General features: G+C 37.6%; 1 protein-coding gene across 1 annotated transcript; it reads right to left on the bottom strand.

Moving 5' to 3' along the window:
• Positions 1 to 446: 446 nt before the first annotated feature.
• Positions 447 to 17,188, bottom strand: LOC147861724 (ARM repeat superfamily protein). Its single transcript, XM_087322131.1, has 29 exons — positions 16,715 to 17,188; positions 16,289 to 16,449; positions 13,967 to 14,032; positions 13,733 to 13,853; positions 13,534 to 13,643; positions 13,354 to 13,449; positions 13,144 to 13,267; positions 11,655 to 11,722; positions 11,481 to 11,567; positions 11,096 to 11,248; positions 10,922 to 11,017; positions 10,765 to 10,824; positions 10,569 to 10,690; positions 10,397 to 10,484; positions 10,211 to 10,315; positions 10,003 to 10,107; positions 9,873 to 9,925; positions 9,733 to 9,796; positions 7,453 to 7,587; positions 7,091 to 7,203; positions 6,914 to 7,007; positions 5,498 to 5,717; positions 5,221 to 5,351; positions 2,608 to 2,754; positions 2,404 to 2,532; positions 2,218 to 2,316; positions 2,019 to 2,057; positions 1,801 to 1,939; positions 447 to 1,460 (listed from the first exon to the last, which is right to left on the bottom strand). The coding sequence occupies exons 1-28, from the start codon at positions 16,953 to 16,955 to the stop codon at positions 1,802 to 1,804; spliced, it is 3,165 nt and encodes a 1,054-aa protein (XP_087178257.1). The 5' UTR covers positions 16,956 to 17,188; the 3' UTR covers positions 447 to 1,460; position 1,801.
• Positions 17,189 to 19,837: the final 2,649 nt, after the last annotated feature.

The raw sequence follows: 19,837 nt of genomic DNA, 5'->3' as shown, positions 1-19,837 counted from the left end.
AAATGCATGGGATCAAGCGCACACTAGAACTAATCTCTTACTACTACTCCGAAGAAAGACTTTCATGAACTTAGAACCATTCTCTACAGCTTTCCCATATCAATTTAGAACAAATCACAAGTTGCTAACCTAGCTAGTAGTCTTGGTATATGTGAAAATCGGGTGAATTCCTTAAGTCCTTAGGAAGAAGCATGAGCCAACCATGCTTCCAATTATGATAGTCACCATCTAGAGTGTAGCACTTAACTACTTCACATAGCGAGACAAGGTTATCATCACTCACCCACAACCCTATTCTCACCATTTAGGTTATTCCCATTAATTTCACCATTACTAGGGGTTGCCTTTTGCTTTTTAGACAGAATCAATTTAGATTTGTTATGTCTTCTGAAATCAATGGTCCAAATTTGGCAAATTTAGTTTTTCCTTTTTTAATCAAAAGAACATTAATAAAATTTGTTTTATTAGTTTCATTTAAACAATTTGTTCTAGGTTGGTGATTAAATCAAGATTACAATGATCAATTCTATGAGACTTATTTGTTCAGGCAATATAATCTGAACTTAAATGTTTAGTGGACTTCAAATGTTATAGAATTGTCACTAAAGAGGTGGATTTGCATCAATAGTGTGACAGATTTCATAAAATTGTGCCATTATGTAACTTACATAGAGATGTTGTACAAAGTTGTTGCATGTGGCAATTGATGGTGGCACACATTGTTTGATGGTTTAGGGAAACGTCATTCTGAATCTCAATATCTGACTACAAGAAAAGGGGGGGAGGGACACAAACAGTGATTTGGAGACAGCCTGCCAATATGTAACTGATACTATGGTAACATTATGGTTCAGTAATGTGGAGACACCTCATTTTCTTCTGATCAGAATGCTTAGGATCAAAACTTTGTACAGATCAATATCAGATTGAAAAGCTCAAATGGTTCTACACAAGACAGATCACGTACATTCTTCCAAAAGATGCAGATTATTAAAAGTGGAAATGCCTTTCAAGTTAGGCCGAGTCCCGAGTCTTTGAACAATTATTGTACACACTATCAATGATGCTAAATTGTGCTATATTTCCCACGAGGGGAATTCTGGTTGAAGAATGATGATAGCAAAAGGTTATAACTCCAGGAAATCTCATAACTCAGAAGCTCGTTCACAGACTGAGACTTTCATATGCATCTTCCACAAAAAACTGAATTGAAAAGGAAGATTACCATTTGATTGGATGTGTAATGTATATGTGCTACTTGTTTCCAAACACCCTTGGTGCATGCTTCCAAATCATTACTTTAGTATCCACGGCATGATGCAGACTGACTTCAGCACCCTTACGCTAGGTGATTTCCCTCTTTGCAGATGAGCTTCTGCTCAACTAGACAATAGCCTAATCATACCTCAAAAATGTGTCCTACAACAGTCTCCCCGAGGTCATACTGCAACTGGCTGCACCTGAAGGACATCAGAGACAAGTGAGTGTTTCAGAAGGCATGAAGAAACGTCATAACATGTAGTCAAGTTGCATCAAATATATTCATTGTGCTTGCAATGCTTCAGGTATGTGCAAAGCAGAAAATCTTAATAATAGTCCTTCCCAGAAACAGTTTCACTGCCAATGATGCAGAATGCAGAATATTCCTAAAGGTGAGAAGTGAGTTTTGTTAATTGTGATGTGTAAATTGTTATGAATTAAAAGCTTAAATTCTGAACCCGTGATTCTGAGCAGGAGTAGCTTTGAAGAAAATACATCATATATGACTATTAACTGATGGATATCTGCGTGAATATATACCCTATTTTGAACGGAAGTCATGCCGAAATATTGTTAAATTTTGAGTAAACTTGTCGCGATTTTTGGGTTCAAGTGTTCTTGTAACATCATTCATCAATTTATCAAAGCATCCGGATAGACGCTGTTGTTGGTCAAGAGGCTGGAATCAAAATTTAAAAAAGTCCTCTGAGCCAGAGCCTGACATAAATATTTAGTTTGATAAAAGGCGTATATCATACCTGCGAGGACAAGATCTGGGCTTTCAAGTCATTAAATAGCTGCAATTGCAAGAAGTTAGTGATCATGCAAAAATCTTACTGTGCACCAATGATAAACATATGTCATCCGTCTCAAATTCCAGAAACTAGTCACTATAAATGAAGATCCAGGAAGAAAACAGCCAGGGGAGGATGACATTTATTTAGGCATATAACTCACCTGTTCATTTACCAAAATCAGACTAAGCATCGGTCTACTCAAGCTCCATTGGTTAGCACAGTCTTCAAATAGCACAATTTCAAAGAGTGTTTTTAGTATCTGCAGGATCCAAAACAGAACTAAATTATAATGCTGAGCAATGGTGACTGCAAAGAATATCCTGACTGTAAAGAATTTTACAAAGACCTCAGGAAAAAGTGTTGGGCATTCCGCAATGTGTCGGGCCATATTCACAGCAGCAGGGGAAGATGGATTTTCTCCTGATGTAATGTTGTTGAAATAGAATGCTGCAAGATTATCAACAGCAGACGCACACTGCAAAGATGCAGGGAGACATTAAAGGGAACCCAGATTTAAGTGGTTCGGAAACAAGGACAGACATAAACTGACCTGCGTAGAAATGCTAACATCAAGGCATTTCAACCCTGCCTCCAATGACCCAACAATGCGTGCAAAGGTTGCAGTCTCCAATAATATAATTACACTTGTGTGATTATGGCATAAGACCTCTAAAAGAGCAAAATATGCTCTGCCAAGCTGCGAATAAACACAGGTGCATGTGTTAAACTAGATAAATATGGTCATAAAAAACTCTAAACTTTAATATAATCTGTAAAATATGTCTTCAAATCTGCAGAAGGTTCCTGGCTACACCCTGGAAGAGACCACACGAATATACACATTTGTAGAAGAAAATTCAGATAGAATTTCAATCATGAATACTATTTCCAAAGTGAGGTTACTACAAGCATGAAGATCAGGATAACAGTTCAATCTGACAATGCAGAAAAAAGAGACTGCAATTTTATCCTTCATTTTAAACTCAGTGAGTAACTGGCCTAGGACTTGGCTAGTAAAGAAAGCAAAAGCTGCTTAACTGACTATAAAAGAAATATTGTCAGCAGTTTAAGGACATGATGTATTGGAAGGGCATAATATGATGGATAAGCACAGGAAATCAACATGCTTCTCAGTGCTGCCACGCATTGTCAGTGTCTTCAACCTGAAACGCATTTCTTGATGTAGGTATTTATATGTGACTCAAACTTCAGCATCTTACTACGATAGTGGGTGCAAAACAGCAATCAATGCACATATTATTATAATTTGCCTATGAAGAGGTCATTTCCGCTGGGTAGATTGAGCTATTCCAGTCTTTGTGACATAATTGCTTTGTCCAGCGGAAATCCTTCTCAACATAGCCTCCAATAGATCTACCAAAGGCAGCAATTGCATTTATAATATTATTGCAAATCCAGGTGGTAAACATAGTTCTCTAGAATTGTTTAATTACGTTATGACTATATTTTGCTGAGATCATTACATCATCAACTATCCTAGTACACTAAAAACAACAATGTAATTTAGTGAACACAAACACTCTACGTCTGTTCCAAGTTCTCTTTCAGTCTAATAGGAAAATACTGTTCCTGATTGCACAAATAATCTGATGTGGTACAACAAGGTGATTTTCTTCAAAAAATATCATAAAAAAGTCCCCCAAAATAATGGAAACCCAGTGCACTGAACCGAGTATGTCTAAAATGCAGCAGAAACTTATAAGGTTAAGTTTGCCCTTAAAAAGACTCAAACAAAGCAAAAAAATCAGATGACCATCACCATCATGAACTCGTGTTTACACTCATCGATTTATAATTGTTCTCTGAGAAGACAAAGGCAAGGAAAATGGAAGGCAAGGAAATTTGCTTCCAAACTTTCCATTTTAGAATTGAAAAAGTAAGTGATGTCCTAAGTAGACATGTCTATCTATAAGTGGGGGAAAGAATGCATAATGCATTCTTCCATGTGCTTTTTTGAAGGCATTATACCAGAGGATATACCAGATGAGAAACCCGAAGTTGAAGAATTGGATTAAATTCTTGTTCCCAAACACGTTTTATTACATAAAAGGAAGGGAATTGAAGGGAAATTTAATAGACATTACTCAGTGAAGTTTGAGAGCAATTCACCAATGGATAAAAAGTGGATTTAAAAGCCAAATTTAGTTGATCTATCTGAGCTCTTACAGCGGTAATTAGAGGTCTTTTATTTAGAATTAAAGTTGCAGTACACTTGTCCTTCAAAAACATGTTTCAGTGTCTCTTGATTCTGGCAAGAACAGTTCAAAACATTGCTGGTCTTTGATGCCATTACATTGCGAAGTGAATCAAAGCCTTGATCAGAGGGGCAGTGGTTTGTCCCCCTTATTTCTCTGACTCCACATCCCGATGGGACAAGTGGCAGATATGTTATTCCACAGTTTCAGAAGCATTTCTGTCCCTCTACAAGAAAATATTTCGTGCTCCCCTATCACACTATGTAGCATATGAGAAAGATGTGTATCCATATAAGAGTACAGAGACTGCCTGATACTGGGAATCCTTGTTTTACTGCAAGCGTGTTACCCACTACTGGCAACCCATTCGGATCATGCATTTGTCTTGACACTCAGTCATATCACATATCTATTGGGCTTCTTGAAGAGATTTTGCTTCTTTGTTTATACAACATTTCTCCAGGGAAAAATTTCTGTTGAATTGGTAGTTGAATTGGGGTTCTATCATGCTCCTGAAGTTCTACAGGACCATTCATGGTTCCATGACAAGAATTTATTACTTTTTCCTCAAAAAAGCGGTGCTTGATTAAAATATAAAATATTTAAAACAAAATGAAAATGATTATTCACAAATGTCAATAAATAACAGAAGACTCCCTGGTACTAAAAGACTATAACCCTATATTTCTATTCTGTGAACAAAACATACTGCAAACATTTAGTTCCCAAAGGAGAAGGTAATAACAATCTACTCTCAGAAATGTTCGAGGGGAACCAACAATTGCTACAAAGCACTCTCCCAAGTCATGTAGCTGGGGGATTTTTTTAAATGGTAGAATTTGGTTTGAGACATAAAACTCATAAAACCAAATAAGAATATAAAATTCACATATTAAAAACCCATATGAAATTCACAGTAACATTAGTTCTTTAGGGTGATAACTAACCTTGCGAAAACCCATGATGTCGTCCAATGGTATCCACAATGAAATTTTAAGACCAATATCCAATGCATCTGCAAGCGCTCGATCTCCATAGAGCTCAAATACACCAAAGTTTACATAATTTCCTGCCAGTGCTGTTGTATAGAGCTCAAAGTTAGAAATCTTCGATTTCTTTGTCAAATAAACAAATTAACCAGATTTAAAGCATTAAATATTTAAAGCCATTTCAAAAGAAAGTATACAATTAGTTTTCTATTCATCAATATTTTCCTAAAATCACCTCTCGTAAGGATGGTCAGCATTATCCAGATTCCCTTGTACTTAAAGGTGTATGAATCACTTGGAGTCGGGAGTGCCATTATCCTTGTGCCATATGCCACAATCAATTTGCTCACTTCGCGAAAAAGCAAAATCCCATTGGGCGACGAGGAATCAAAGGTCAGCCGTTGGCTTTTATTAAAAACAAACTCTGCCATCAGCTTTAACAAAGGAGTGGTAACCTGTAAGCAAAAGTCCAGGAAATTTATAAGGTATCAACTATCATTTCTTTCATTCAAAAGTAGCAAGATGCATTAGTAATCCTGCCTTTTACACTTCTACTTTGAAAACCTAGAACATATTTACATAGATTTATGTCAAAAAACATCACATTTAAATTTTGTGATTATAAATTCCCCAGAGCTTCTACAACAAGCTGTGTAGTAACATTTAAATTTCCACGTTCATACTGTGTTCTTTTTATTCTAGATTGATGACACTTATTTCCTTGTTTTGCACATGACACTTCATGAGTTTTTGAATTCGAAAAGATCTTTCTTATCAATGATAAAAAAACAAGTAGACGAGGCAAGAAAGGAAGTAAAAAAATGATGCGTTAACTTCCATGTAAGATCAGAACTGTCGAATGTATTAATAGAACTAACTACCAGTGAGTCTAAAGGGATGGTATGGACAATAGCCAGCCAAGGCATACCCTATGACTGGGCCTTGGTCACAGAGCAATGCTACTATATGAGATGTATATACAAACATAATAGGCATATCTTTCTGGTTGTATCTACCCGCCACTACGACTGGGAATATAATGGCAATATTGGGATTTGGTAGGCATGCTCTAAAGGATTCTCATAGTGCTGAATCACAGCACAATTGGAGTACTCTCTCAAATAGATAATTCACAGTGGCTCCAAATGTCTCAAATGTCTCTAGTATGGACTGGGTGTTCATTCGCATGCACAGAAGCTCCATCTTCAGCAAGCAGCAACCAGTTCTATCCATGGCATGCAATAACATTTCCAGGATATGCCCAGTAGTTTGTCAACAAAATTTATATCCATATGAACCCCTAAAAATATCCAACTTCCATCGGCCAGTCCAAGTCACTCAGCCTAATTCATCTTGTGACATGATTGGTTGGTCTGACATCTTGTGACATCTTGTGACAACTTTGAGTTGGGAGGTACTGGAACCTGGACTAAATATTTCATGAACCTTATTTTAATGCACTCTTTCTCCCATGCCAATCTTCCTCGATCCCTCTATGACAGCCAGATTTGTTGAGGTTTCACTGTGAGATTGAAGTCTTTTTATGTTTTCATATAGACAATGAACAGATGAAGAACACCATTAAACATATAATTATACTTTCATTTAAGCATTATATTCATGTTTGGATCATGTGTGTTCTTTATCTCACCTCTGGAGTATCAGTCCAGTGCCCAATAGCTCGTAGAAGCAACGGCATATGAGCAGGGTACAACCAATCAAAAAGCAGACCGTGAGTTCTCCGGCTGCAGGTAAGACCAAAAACAAACATTGGTAAAAAATATTACTATTTGTACAAATATTACAGTGCAGTGTGAATGAACCATACCTATTTGTAGCCATAGCAATGCCTCTTAGATCACGCATCAGCCCAATCAAGGTAAACTTTACTGCATCTGACCTAAATCTTGCATCAGGTGTTGCTTCCAATGTTACCAAAACCTACTAAAATTAGCGGATTAGCATTCAAATAAATTTCCTTTTGATTAATGCATATCAATGTAACACATGAAGTAAATGAAATACTTTCAAAAACGTCAATCATAAGGCATCCAAAAATGAAGGCAAGCATCATAAAGTCAAATAAACACAGCACCAAGAAAAACACTGGATCAGGAGAAAAAGGAACTGAACCTATGTCAACGTAAACATGAGCAACATCAGCAATTGGAAATGTATCCATACACGTACCTGTTGAATTGATTCCATGGAAACTTTGAACTTTACAGGACTATCCTCCATGAAAAGTAATCTCCCTAAAGTGAAGTAGAATGTTGTCCGGTTTTGTGAGTGACTGAAGTCATCTAGAAAAGGAAAGTACTCCCTCTGCCATACCAGCAGATGTAGACAAACGAAATTAAATAAACACTGAGACTTTATATATGCACGCTAAAAGTCATGAGTAAAACCGTTTATCTGATTTAAGTTTTGAGCAACCACAGTGATAAGATATAGAAAACATAACAATCCATGTGATTTTGGTTTTGATTATCCTGAATTTTAGGTGAGACACTGATTTGATATTAAAGCAGTTTTGTTGATTCAATTTAATCATGTCTGGAAAGGCTACATATATAATATTATTATTACATCTAACTGTGCCAGCAGGGTCAGTAGTAGTAATAATAATAAGACATAAGTCACTTTTACATTCATGAGTCAACAAAGTTGATTTAAGTCTACTTTGATTCAGTCTTAGAGCAGTTTAATTGATTTTGACTTCGATTATCATGCAAGTGGTTAAGCAAAATAAAATTAGCATGACTCACTTTGGTTTTGATAATCATGAAGCGTAATAAAATTAGAGCAGTCTTATAGTTCTTGATAACAATGTTGATGACAGCACAAAAAATTCCATTCATTGCTTGAATCATTGTGTGCAGTGATCAAGAAGAGAATTCTGATTCCTATGAATGTGATTGTAAAGCGATGCAAACCTTGACCAGTCTCTTAGCTACAAGACCCCTAATGGAAATGGACGCCAAAAGAACTTCTCAGCATACCCACAGTCCTATTACTCTCCCATGGTGGAGCCAGCATTTTAGGACAATGTATAGCACATGCAAGACTGTGTGCCTCATACCACCTAGTGTCACCCACTCGGAATGAGCTTGAGCTATCATGGATAGGTTGCTACCTAGTGGTGACTGTCATACAAGGCTGCTTTTACAAGGGCCCAGCAACACTGAATATGTCCACAAGAACATTGGACACCCATCCCAATTATGCTTCTAGCTACATCCCTCCTCTGCAACATGGAATTGGCTATACTAAGTCCCCTGATGTACAATGATGGTTATTGATTTCACTGATTTCCAATGACAAGTTACAAGTATGAGTGGAGAGGACTGATTTCACTGGAATAACCAAAAGGAATTATGAATGTGATATACTTCATCTTTCTGGTTTTTCACCCACTTGTAATGCTTAACATATGTCATGCAGACCACAATATTGAAGGCAGACCTCAGTATGTGCCTCATGTTTCAAAGTTGTAAATATTATCATATACATTACATTAAAATACCTAAAATATATACACTATTCATTTCTTTTTCCAGGTTCATTTCTCCATCCCCAAAAAAAGGCCCTGGGAGGGGTGCTCCATCTAAATTTGTATTGTTCCATTTCTGCATTTCCATGTGATCTCAAGAAAACCTCTATGACTGATTCAGCTGGGAAACGCCATAAAGCAAACGCCAAGTTTGCTAAGGTCATTTAGTGTGTTTTGTGAAGAGAGGCCAGGCTCCACATCTATCTCACATAGATTAATGGAAAGCAAAACTTTCCTGGCTCTTGAAGAACTGGAATAGATGAAAAATCTGTCGAAAAGGAAAATGACTGGATGAATGAATGTGAACACTAATTTGAATGGTTGCTTCAGTGAGCTTCTGATGACAGTGGTGGATACTGAGATGCGGAGAATAGGACAATAAATTCCTGGAGTGGTGTGAAAAGAAAACAAATATAAAAAGTTCACAACTGGTTGAGAATATCAACAACGAGACAATATACTCAAAGGAATATTACTGTCCTTGGCTGATCAAAGTTCAAACAGGATGAACTTACATTCAAAGTTCAAATCAAAGAGGCTTAATATGTGTTGTATAATTTAGTTGGTTTTATGGTTATAATAGTAGGACAATACAGTCTGATACGCAAAACTAATAGTGGTAAGACCTCATTTATTTTCTCTTCCTCTTTTAAACTGTGCGAACAGATCTTCTTATGTAAGACAGTTAAATCCTGTAGGCTATATGTGACCTCATGCAGATCTCATCAAACATAAATAATATTATAATTAACAAAATTTTCAAATATCCATATTCATGACAGTTGAAGGATTGCATCTATCAAAATGAGCTCAGTTAAATGTACCTATCAACCTTTCCTACATGCAGCCAATTCATTTGAAATAAAGACACCATGCCCATTGTGGCATAGCCAATATGAATGAATCTTGCATATTACCGTATGATGTCCAAGAATATAATTCACTGCATCCAACTTGAGCAGCAACTTCCCACTCATATATCTGCTCAACACATTAGCATACATATGATTCTGACATTGCATTGCATTGAAAAAATCTTTAGTCTCCTAATCCTTACCCGGAAGCAAGCTCTTGAAACAAGTTCAGAGTTTGTTCGATCACATCACTAACCTACACATTAGGTCCACAAGATGAGTCACATATTCGAAATTCCTTTGTACAAGGAATGAAAAAGATCGGACATTTACCTGACTATAGCATTTTAGATTGGTGGCAATCTTTCCCACAATAACATTTAAGACCAGTAAGTGATCTTGTAACCCTAGAAGCTCAGATAATCGCGCATAAAGTTGCTGCAATGCCAGAACATACACTGAGTTCATTTTCTAAGAAAAATTGGGCATGTAATAGTACCTAAATATTACAAAAAATATTAATATGGTTTACTCATTATACCTTAGAGGAGTGCATTGCCTGATCACCAACATAAACCTTACGAAAATTTTGAAAAAAACACAAGATAGCAAGGTCCAACCTCTGCTTGCTTCTCTGAGCATAACGCTGTTAATAACATAATGGAAACTCAGTTACAAGAAATTCTGATCAAAGAGTAATAACCACCATGAAAAACATCAAACTCACATGGACATGTGAGCCTGTATCTGTTATTTGGATAAGTTGGAAGACACGAGCTGCAAGCTCTCCATCAATAACTTCTTGAGTTTCTGCACTGTAAGACAATTCCAGAAGCAAAACTGACAGAGTTATCTAGGGTTATTAGAAAAAAAGACAAAGCTTGGACATCTGTACATACCTGCTATTGGAACTCTGTCTTCCCTTAATTATGGCCCCAATTATATGTACAAGCCAAGTTAAACGTCCTTCCATCAAACACAAGTCCTCATTTGCCAAGTTTGGGCTGAGTTTGGCTGCTTCCTGCATAAAAGTGTGTTCTCCAGTGTTATAAATAATGAAGGGAACATGGAACCAAACAAAGCCTTAATTCTTACCGTATATGATTGCAAAATAGGTTCCATAAGTTTGATAACATACATACTGGTTTTCTCATACTGCAACAACATAATTTAAAAGACAGGTTTGTATATTAACCAAACGGTACATCTCCACACATGTATTACATTCTCAATTTCACCCAGAAAATCAAACCTGGAAGCGGCACAGATATGGAAGACTATCTAACTGATCTTGCAAGAGTTCTTCATTATCCAAGGGATCCTCAGATATATTGTTCTGCAAAATAACCTGAAATTTGAATGGAGGAATTTCTTTTAGAACATATAATCAAATTCCCAAGTGACCAGAATACTCACTCAACCTTACCTGTACTGAATCAAACCTTGATGTGATATAAGCTTCAGTAATTTTTGGAACATAAGAATCAAGCAAGGTAGGGGAATCACTCTTCAAGAAAGGCACAGAAGACACGAGTCTTGACCACAGACCCAAAAGATAATACACACTACTGCTAGCCCACTGCATCAAAGAATATAAACATAAATGAAGTAACACAATTCTATACATCACAAAGCTTGTCAAAAGATTTGAAATATAACTGATATTTGAAAGTCTTGAGCAAAAGAATATGAGCACAAATAACATAACAGGTTCATCAACCAATATTACAGGTGTGCTCATTGACAGCCAAGTAATATAAAGCTCTATAAAAACTATTAATACCAGATGGAAATGGAAGACTAGTACAGACCTGCCATGACTGCAATGACTGAATTGTGAATTCAGCAACAAGTTGAATCCAGTCGCTATAGCTTTCCACACTTACAAGCTCAGACAACTGTCATATTTTCTCGTGCATCAAATTAATAGTAGCATAGCTTGACCTACAGAAATGACTTACAAATTCCATGTGGATAATAGTTACCTGATAATTTATTTTGAGCCTGTCAAGAAGACGGCAATACTCATGATAATTGTCGTGATCAGAAAGGCCTGTTGAAAGAAGAAAGTTAGTGATCAGAAAGTCAACTGGTCAGATATAGAAAATGACAAAAACCTAACAGGATATTTTGTGGCTTCTTAATTGGAATTTCAGCCAAGACCAGGTATATTATAGAATTAAGTCCCAAATGGGCTCTCCACCAGGACATAGCAAAGGGGTTACAATAGATCAGGCAATAGCAATTTGTCCATGCATGTAGGCCTTGGCCTCATAGACCATGATCTTGCCACCCTTGTCATTGACAGATAAAGGCCATTATCTCCCACGTCGCAGTTGCATCCCTCACTTGGGAGAACTCTCCATTCTGGATAGGCCTATCCTAGAGATATTTCAAAGACAAAATTTACACTATCTGATTTGAGAATCTTAAATTTTTTATCTTTTTTACTTTTTTACTTCGTAGCATTTATTTTCATTTGTTGTTCTCATACACAAGACAACACTTGAGATTTAATCTCTTGTTTGGTCTTATAGGCCATTTTGGCCCTCTTAAAAGATGTTAATATATATATCTTTCTTTCTATTCAAGAGTACCTTCTATGTTGGGTGGGTGTAAAAATGGCAAATAATTTGGATGTCCTCTAAAGGTGAGCAAGGAAACAATAAATCATGTAAGCTTCCACATAGTAGCAAGTGTGGCTATAGAAAATATTTTAAGTTCTTGTTAGTGAAAATAGTAAAGCCATACAGGCAAGTTTTGTGCCACATCTGGATGAAGGTTAGATACTGCTGTCAAGATACCCTCAATCAAGAGTGGACTGGAGCAATAAGAAGCAGCTAGTTATCAGTGCTCTAGCAAGATAAGCTAATAATGTCCCTTCACAGGGAAAGAGGGAAGAAGACATAAAAAAACTCAATGAGAGAAGACGTACCGGCCACTCTTAAGATTATAAACCCTAATTCTAGAGCATAGTGTAGAGCATGGCCAGGAAATGGTTATACAAAGATAGCCAAAATAAAGTTTTGGTGTACTAACATAGAAAATACTGAAATCTTAGATTTCTTCATGCCACCTTTAGGCATGATGGAAGGTTTGAAAAAAAGAAATTTCAGAAAATGGGTAATGGAAGAAAACTTAGACAAAATGCTAAGTTTGCAAGGAAAGGGAGGCTAACGAAAAAGAGGGAGGCTGCAATCACTGTGAAAATTATTAGAAAAAATATAACACTATGTACTCGAGAAGGTACTTCCGTCAATTTACACTTTCTGAGGAAGTGCAACAACAATTAAAACTGTGTCAAGCCTGATCCAGAAGTAATATTTTCATACTATATGTTGATCAAGGCACAGTGGTAGAAACATAACGGACATGCTTACTCAACAGCATAAAATGGAGACCTATGAAGTATCTCATGATATAAACAAAGAGACAAGAACTCATTGATAATATTGAGAGAAAAATTGATATTACCTTGAGCCCTCTGTAGTATGTCCTTTGTACCATCCATTAGATGAGTAAGAAATTTGGAGCGCTCTGGTTCACCTGTGAACAAAGACCTACGTACTGATGCAAGCCTCACTAGACACTCTAGTGCCTGTAATATAAAACAGACAGCTCTTCAGCCCTTGCAGTTTCCAACATCCAAAGTCTTCAGAGAGTATAGTACTACGAGACAAATACCTCTTTTGAAAGAGGTGGCTTTGTGGTTACGTAATAGTCGAAGAACAACTGTAATGTTGAAGTATCCTCGAATATTGGCCTCCATGAGGATGGTATCTGCATTAAGAAGGTAGTAACTTCAATCTCAATAACTGGTAACACCTCTAACAGTTTTTTGGCTTGATAAAGTCTGATTGGCACCTGAATTGTACCAAGGTCCTCGGAGCTCTCATCCAAAGATGTCCCCACAAAGTCATACGACAGACATTTTAATGCCAAATTGATAGCCTGTTCTTTTAGCCTCTCATCAGCTACAAAGGTTTTTGCATGGAGTCTACTTAGTTTCTTAAGATCAAATCATTTAACAATCTCAGCTCAAAAGCTTCAAACTATGACATACTTCCATCACCCTTAAGCTGCCGCAACGAAGTAAGAGAGATTTGGAATATTTGGAAAAGGGACAAATCTCGAAAAGAGCAAGCTATTTTTCGGTGGTGCATCAATGGAAGTCCTACGCTTGCCTGTGGAAGCCCCAAAGAGATGAAGTATGAGATGCAACCTAAATCAGAACACATCATTTTTTTCTTCCTGGAACAAGGAAGTCATGTTATTAATAAAAGTTTTTTAAACAAACCTGGTTCATTTCTGCAACAAGCTGATTAAGGATCTTTAAGCCAATAAAAAAATGTTCAGTCGTTCCCTACAAAAAACCCAATATATACAGATGATGATTGCAGATATTGGTTTGAATGTATAGATACAGCATAAAGCTATGAAGAGAGAGTGTTATTAGCCACCACCCGTATGGGGTACATATTATTCACTAAGTACACCAATATGAATACATAAAACTACCTTAGGAGTACACCGAGAAGAAAACAATTAGAGACTTATAAGGGGAAACCCACTTGGGTAGGACCTTCAAATGTATAACCCAATTATGGGTTGTGTGGAATTAAATAAAGGACAACAATGATTGCTAGGAATTGACAACAGTTCGGGTTTCAGCTTAACTGGTCTGGCCTTATCCGAACCAAACTGGTTAAGCCTTAACCGGTTTGGGCATTTCCAAACTTGAACCCAACTGGTTCCTAAACCAGTTAAAGCTAACGATTTGGCCAAACCAGTTAAGGCTTAATCTCAGCTTTCGAAGAATGGATAGACACTTTAGCGGGCTGAAATCTGCATGCCTCATAGTTTATTTTCTCTTTTACACCATGTACAGTGGAGAACGTGCCTGGGAAGCAATAATAACAAGTTTTAATTGTTCAAATAGGCAAATATCGGTTAAGTTTATAGGTTATGGACACTGACTTATCATATCCTCTTCTATTTAATATCAATAAAGAAAGTACAGCCTTTGGAGGCAGCCTGGAGTCAATTTCCATGTTCAGGAATTAAAGTGAGTCCAAATATTAATGAGGCATTGCTTTGCTTATATAAGATTTCATTTATGCTGATATTTAAGCTAAATATGGTTTGATTGGTGTTTTACGACCCTCTGAAGCTCCAGGTACAGGTTTCATAAAGATCCTAGACTTTAAACTACGAAATAAAGTATCGAAAGTGGATCCGAGGTGAGGCATGAAACGTACAAAGGAATTAAGAGATATCATGGCTGCACCATGCCAACTAGAGGGCCTCAAAATCAGCAAGGAAAATGTATCTTTGGGACCCCTAAAGCCAACAACTGACTCCAAAGGTAAGACAACAAGTTAAAACTGCATTAAAGATTGAATTGCAGCATGGCACTAAGACCATGACTGTACATTTTTGTATCATGCATTTAATTCAGTTGAGCAGTCTCATTCAATTGCCAAAAATAGCCAATCATATTAATGAAGATAGTCTTGTGGAATAGCATACCCTAACTATAAATAGCATTTGGAGATCCTTACTATCCACAAGATCTGAATTAAGTAAGTATCCTTAGAGCAAAGGAAAAGAGCATTGCACATATGCCTTTAGAAAATGTCAATCCTTGGACTATACGTGATGCCATCAGTTACCTCATTACATTTTGATAAGTTTATGTATGGGCTCAATATTTGTGCCTCTTCTCAAGACAACAGAGATGCCATGCATAGAGAGTCAGCACAAGCATAAATTGATACTCATAAATGAAACAAAATTTCTTCCAACAATCTCAATGAAATTCACCTGGATCCTACTGCCAAATGCTGCGAAGTATGCATATAACAGTCTATGTTAGCTTCTAAGCACGAATAGATATTCACGGTTAAAAGCATAAACAGAGAATCGATTTTGTGACAACCCTTGAATGGTTTCAACGAGGGCTAAAAGTCAATACATGAGCTCTGAAAGATCCATTTGACATTTAGTGAAAGAGAAATCAACATTAACTCAGAAGTCTAAATTGTTTCTTTTTTATTGATTAAATCAAAAGTCTAACCAGTTTCTCGCCATGAACATGGCATTGTTACCAGACAAATCCATTCATTCAGCTTCACTTTACCCTGTAATTTTTGTGCGATCTAGATTTAATTTTATGATTGAGTTTCTGCTTCACTTTACCCTGTAATTTTTGTATTGTAGACACTAAAAAACTTAGTAAATTTGCATATCTAGACTCAATTATTTGAGAGCTAGCCATTCATTTATCCCTGTTCATAATTAAATAGAATGGCTCTTTGAAGTGGAACGTGATGTTGTTGTCAAAAATCTGTTTTTTGTGAGAAAATAATACAAGGTAATATAAATATTAAAGTGTTGATTATTTATATTCCAATCATGATCAAAATTCACAAAATTCACGTTTCCAGATATAAAAATTCAACAAAAGTAGAATTAATTCACCTTTCAAAGTAATGTTAATTCACTTTTTATCATTTGGGGAAATTGATTATTCAGCTTTGATGTTGAAAGTTGACTCCTATGTGTATAAACGCGATTTGCTAGAGTAGGGGAGAGCGAGAGGGGGAGAGAGATCAAATACCTGTGTCAAGAATGTCATTGCTTCTTTCACAATGTCTCTGAACCTGTCATCATCAAACCAAGCAAGTTTTGTGATCCGGCTAAGCAGCTGGATGAGAGAGGTCGTCACAAAAGTCTGCAAATCTCTCCCTCTTGATGCAAGAAAGCTAATCACGTAATTTCCTACCACACACACAGAGAAAAAAATAATGAGAAGGGAACAAACAAACAAACAAACAAACGTGCACTATGACATATGATTTTGAATATGAAACCCTAGGAAAAGCATCACAGATTATCACATAGTCTCATAAACAAAAAAAAGTGAGAGAATTCAACAAAAAAACACATGCAGTATATAATGTGATATTGAGGACAGATCCCGAGAAAAAGCCGAAAAGCCATAGAAAGAGAAGAAATGGAGAGAAGAAGAAATGAAAGATCTTACTGATGTCGAGTCGGAGCTGGAGTGATAATGTGTGGTCTGTAACTTGTTTCAGCAAGCTAGAGCTCGCTAACATCTGGGCGTAAGGAGAAGATGTGTTGTCGAGTATATACTGACATTGCGATATATAGTCTGTGTTGACAGAGAAACACTGCAGGGTGCTCTCTGCGTGAGATCTCTCGGATGAATCCTGGGAGTTATATAGCCTTTCACATAAAATCTCAAGCTGCGCAAGGCTCTCCATGGTTTCTTCCCCTTTCTATCTCTACTTCTTCTTCTTCTTCTTCTTCTTCTTCTTCTTCTTCTTCTTCTTCTTCTTTACTTTTGTTCCGTTCTCAGAGAAGAATGAAGGGGAAAGGGGAGGGAATATTAGGGTAAGGGGTTGAGCAGTAGAGTTTCTTTGTTCAGCTTCTAAGTTGAGCTATGGCGAGAGATCAATCGTTGTGCTTTTTTTCCCTTCTCTGATGATGATGAAGAAGAAGAGTTTACACATAATATATATACATATATATTAAGGTATATAAAACATATATATTTGTACATGTTTTGTAAGAAGAAGATCATGAAGAAGAAGAAGAAGAAGAAGGTGAGAGTCTTCATTGATATTACACAATTAGATGGGGTGGATTCACACACACATGTTTTCTCTCTCCCGTGTTGATGTCACTAGTGGCGTCGGGTGGATATGTTTTGTTAGAAGTAGATCATGAAGAAGAAGAAGAAGAAGAAGAAAAAGGTAGAGTATTCATTGATATTACATAATTAGGTCCACAATTCATCTCAAAGTTTTGGAAGCACATGTTAAAACTTCTCCAAGTTTCGACTAAACTTTCTTCGGGCTATCATCCAAATACTAATGGGCAAACTGAGCGTACCAACCAGACTTTGGAGCAATATCTTCGATGTTTCATCAACTATCAACAAGATAATTGGGTTGATTTTCTACACTTGGCTGAATTTGCTTATAACAACTCGGTTCATTCTTCTACGGGATATTCTCCATTTTCACAAATACGGGCTATCATCCTCGTTGGACAATGATTGAACACCCCGGAGTTCCTATCAAACTTGTTGTTGAGGATCACCTTAGTCGCCTCCAAGAAATTCACGTTACCATTCTCCACAATTTGCGTGATGCTCAAAGTACTTACAAGCGTATTGCGGATCGTCATGGCCTAGACTACTCCAACAAGTTTCATGTCGGGGATTGTGTATGGCTTCTACAACACAACATCAAGACCACTAGGGCTTGCGGTAAATTAGATTACCAACGCTTTGGCCCGTACGAGATCACTAGTAAGATAAGCGATGTTGCATTCTGTCTTGGCCTCCCTCCTCACATGGATCTTCACTCGGTGGTTCATGTCTCCCTTCTCGAACCTTACACCACAAGTTCAATTCCAGGTTGTCTTACAACTCCCCCACCACCTGTGGAGTTTTTGGAAGGACCAGAATTTGAGGTTGTTGCCATTCTAGATTCCAATATCATGTGCAACAAGCTGTATTACTTGGTCGATTGGTTAGGCTATACACCTAATGGTCGAACTTGGGAACCTGCAACAAATCTTGCCAACGTTGCGGACATGGTCATCATCAAATTTCATTGACGATATCCTTGTAAGCCAAGTCCTAGTACAACCCATGTGACCCCCAATACGTGTCGTCGAAGGAGGATAGTGTCATGATGCCACTCACATATGATTTGGGTTTACAAGGATTTGAACCCACAACCTTGTTATATACGTGTCGAATTCTTAGCCATTGTAATATTTATAAGCTATATAGAATATTATAAAACATTCTAAAGTATTCTAGAGTACTCTATGTTCTAGAATATTCTAGAGTGCTCTATGGTCTATGTTAAGTAATTAGGTAATTAACTAGGGTTAATTAGAGACTAATTATATGGTTACGTTAAGCAGCGGAAGATTAGTATGATATGCGCGTGAGAGTGTGTGAGAGGAAGAGAGAGAGAGAGAGAGGAAGTTACACTTGAACAAAGATAAATGGGGGATGATTGACTATATTGAAAAGTGTCATCAACTACAAAAATACCCACAATGAGGTATATATACAACCCATGTGCAAAGGTGCACATGTGTGGGTAGAACATAGGTACTTACGTGTAAGTCCTACATTAAATGTACTAAGGAGTGGAGGATCTAGAATATCCCACTTAAGTACAAGGTCCAATTTTAAGGCTTAAGGTCAACACATTAACTAGATTCGATCTAGGTAACTACTAAGTTACATGTGTTGACTAACTAGATTAAACTAGTTGAGCTTGATATCTCAACACGCCCCCTCAAGCTCAAGTGTGAGGCGTCCAATGTCCGGTTTAGCTTCCTTCGGCTTCGTCGGCATTGGTGCGGCTTGTGGCTTTCTTCGCGGCATTGCGCGGCTTTCGTCGCGTCTTCGCGGATTTGTTGCGCGGTTCTCCGCGGCTTTGTTGCGCGGTTCTCCACGACTTTGTTCTCCCCCTCAAGCCTGTGACGAAGGCTTGGATCCTCAGGCTCTTGTTCGGCCACTACCTTCATCGTGAGGGCATAGTGATGGGCCATATACTCGTTGTAGGCGTAACGAGTGACTTGGGTCTTCGCTCGTGATGAGCGGTGGGGTTTCTCGTTTGTCGATGTGAGTACCTTCTTTACTCCGGGTGTCCTCATGATGGGTACATCGAACTCACTGTCTAGTGAGCGAGCCGAATCATCCGAATCACGGTCGTTGGGGTGGACCTCGACTTCGTATTCGAGCATCTTACCTTTGCCTTTGTCCGATGTCAGACTTGGCCACGATGTGTTTTCATCGTGTGGAGGCTCTTGTGGGCCAATTAGCTCGGTAGAGCTTGGATTGTCCTTCGGTGGAGAACTTGGCCAAGTTTCGTTGTCCGAGTTGGCGTTCAACTCTTCCTCGATCGGGTCGGATGGAGTCGCATTGGGCTTATACCAAGATGCCGATTCGTCGAAAACGACGTCGTGACTTATCCGACCGCTCGAGTCGAAGGGTTGAAGCATTTGTACGCCTTTTTCGCGGACAAGTATCCTATGAGGATACATTCTTCCGACTTCGCTCGGGCTTCTCTCGACTTTCGTTCAGGATGCGTACATTCACAATGCTTCCGAACAC

This window comes from Azolla caroliniana, unplaced genomic scaffold (assembly GCF_043228905.1).
Source record: "Azolla caroliniana isolate FFs.n. ecotype wild unplaced genomic scaffold, voAzoCaro1.0.p SCAF_7, whole genome shotgun sequence".
Taxonomy (NCBI): domain Eukaryota; kingdom Viridiplantae; phylum Streptophyta; class Polypodiopsida; order Salviniales; family Salviniaceae; genus Azolla; species Azolla caroliniana.
The sequence above is the reverse complement of the archived record's forward strand: the minus strand, read 5'-3'. Positions and strand labels throughout refer to the sequence as shown.

Coding starts and splice junctions, on each gene's coding strand:
- LOC147861724 (XM_087322131.1), bottom strand. CDS start 16,955: ATGGAGAGCCTTGCGCAGCTTGAGATTTTATGTGAAAGGCTATATAAC. Junction 10,485..10,568: donor AGACAGAGTTCCAATAGCAG/GTATGTACAGAT, acceptor ATTGTCTTACAG/TGCAGAAACTCAAGAAGTTA. Junction 2,533..2,607: donor ATGTTAGCATTTCTACGCAG/GTCAGTTTATGT, acceptor GCATCTTTGCAG/TGTGCGTCTGCTGTTGATAA.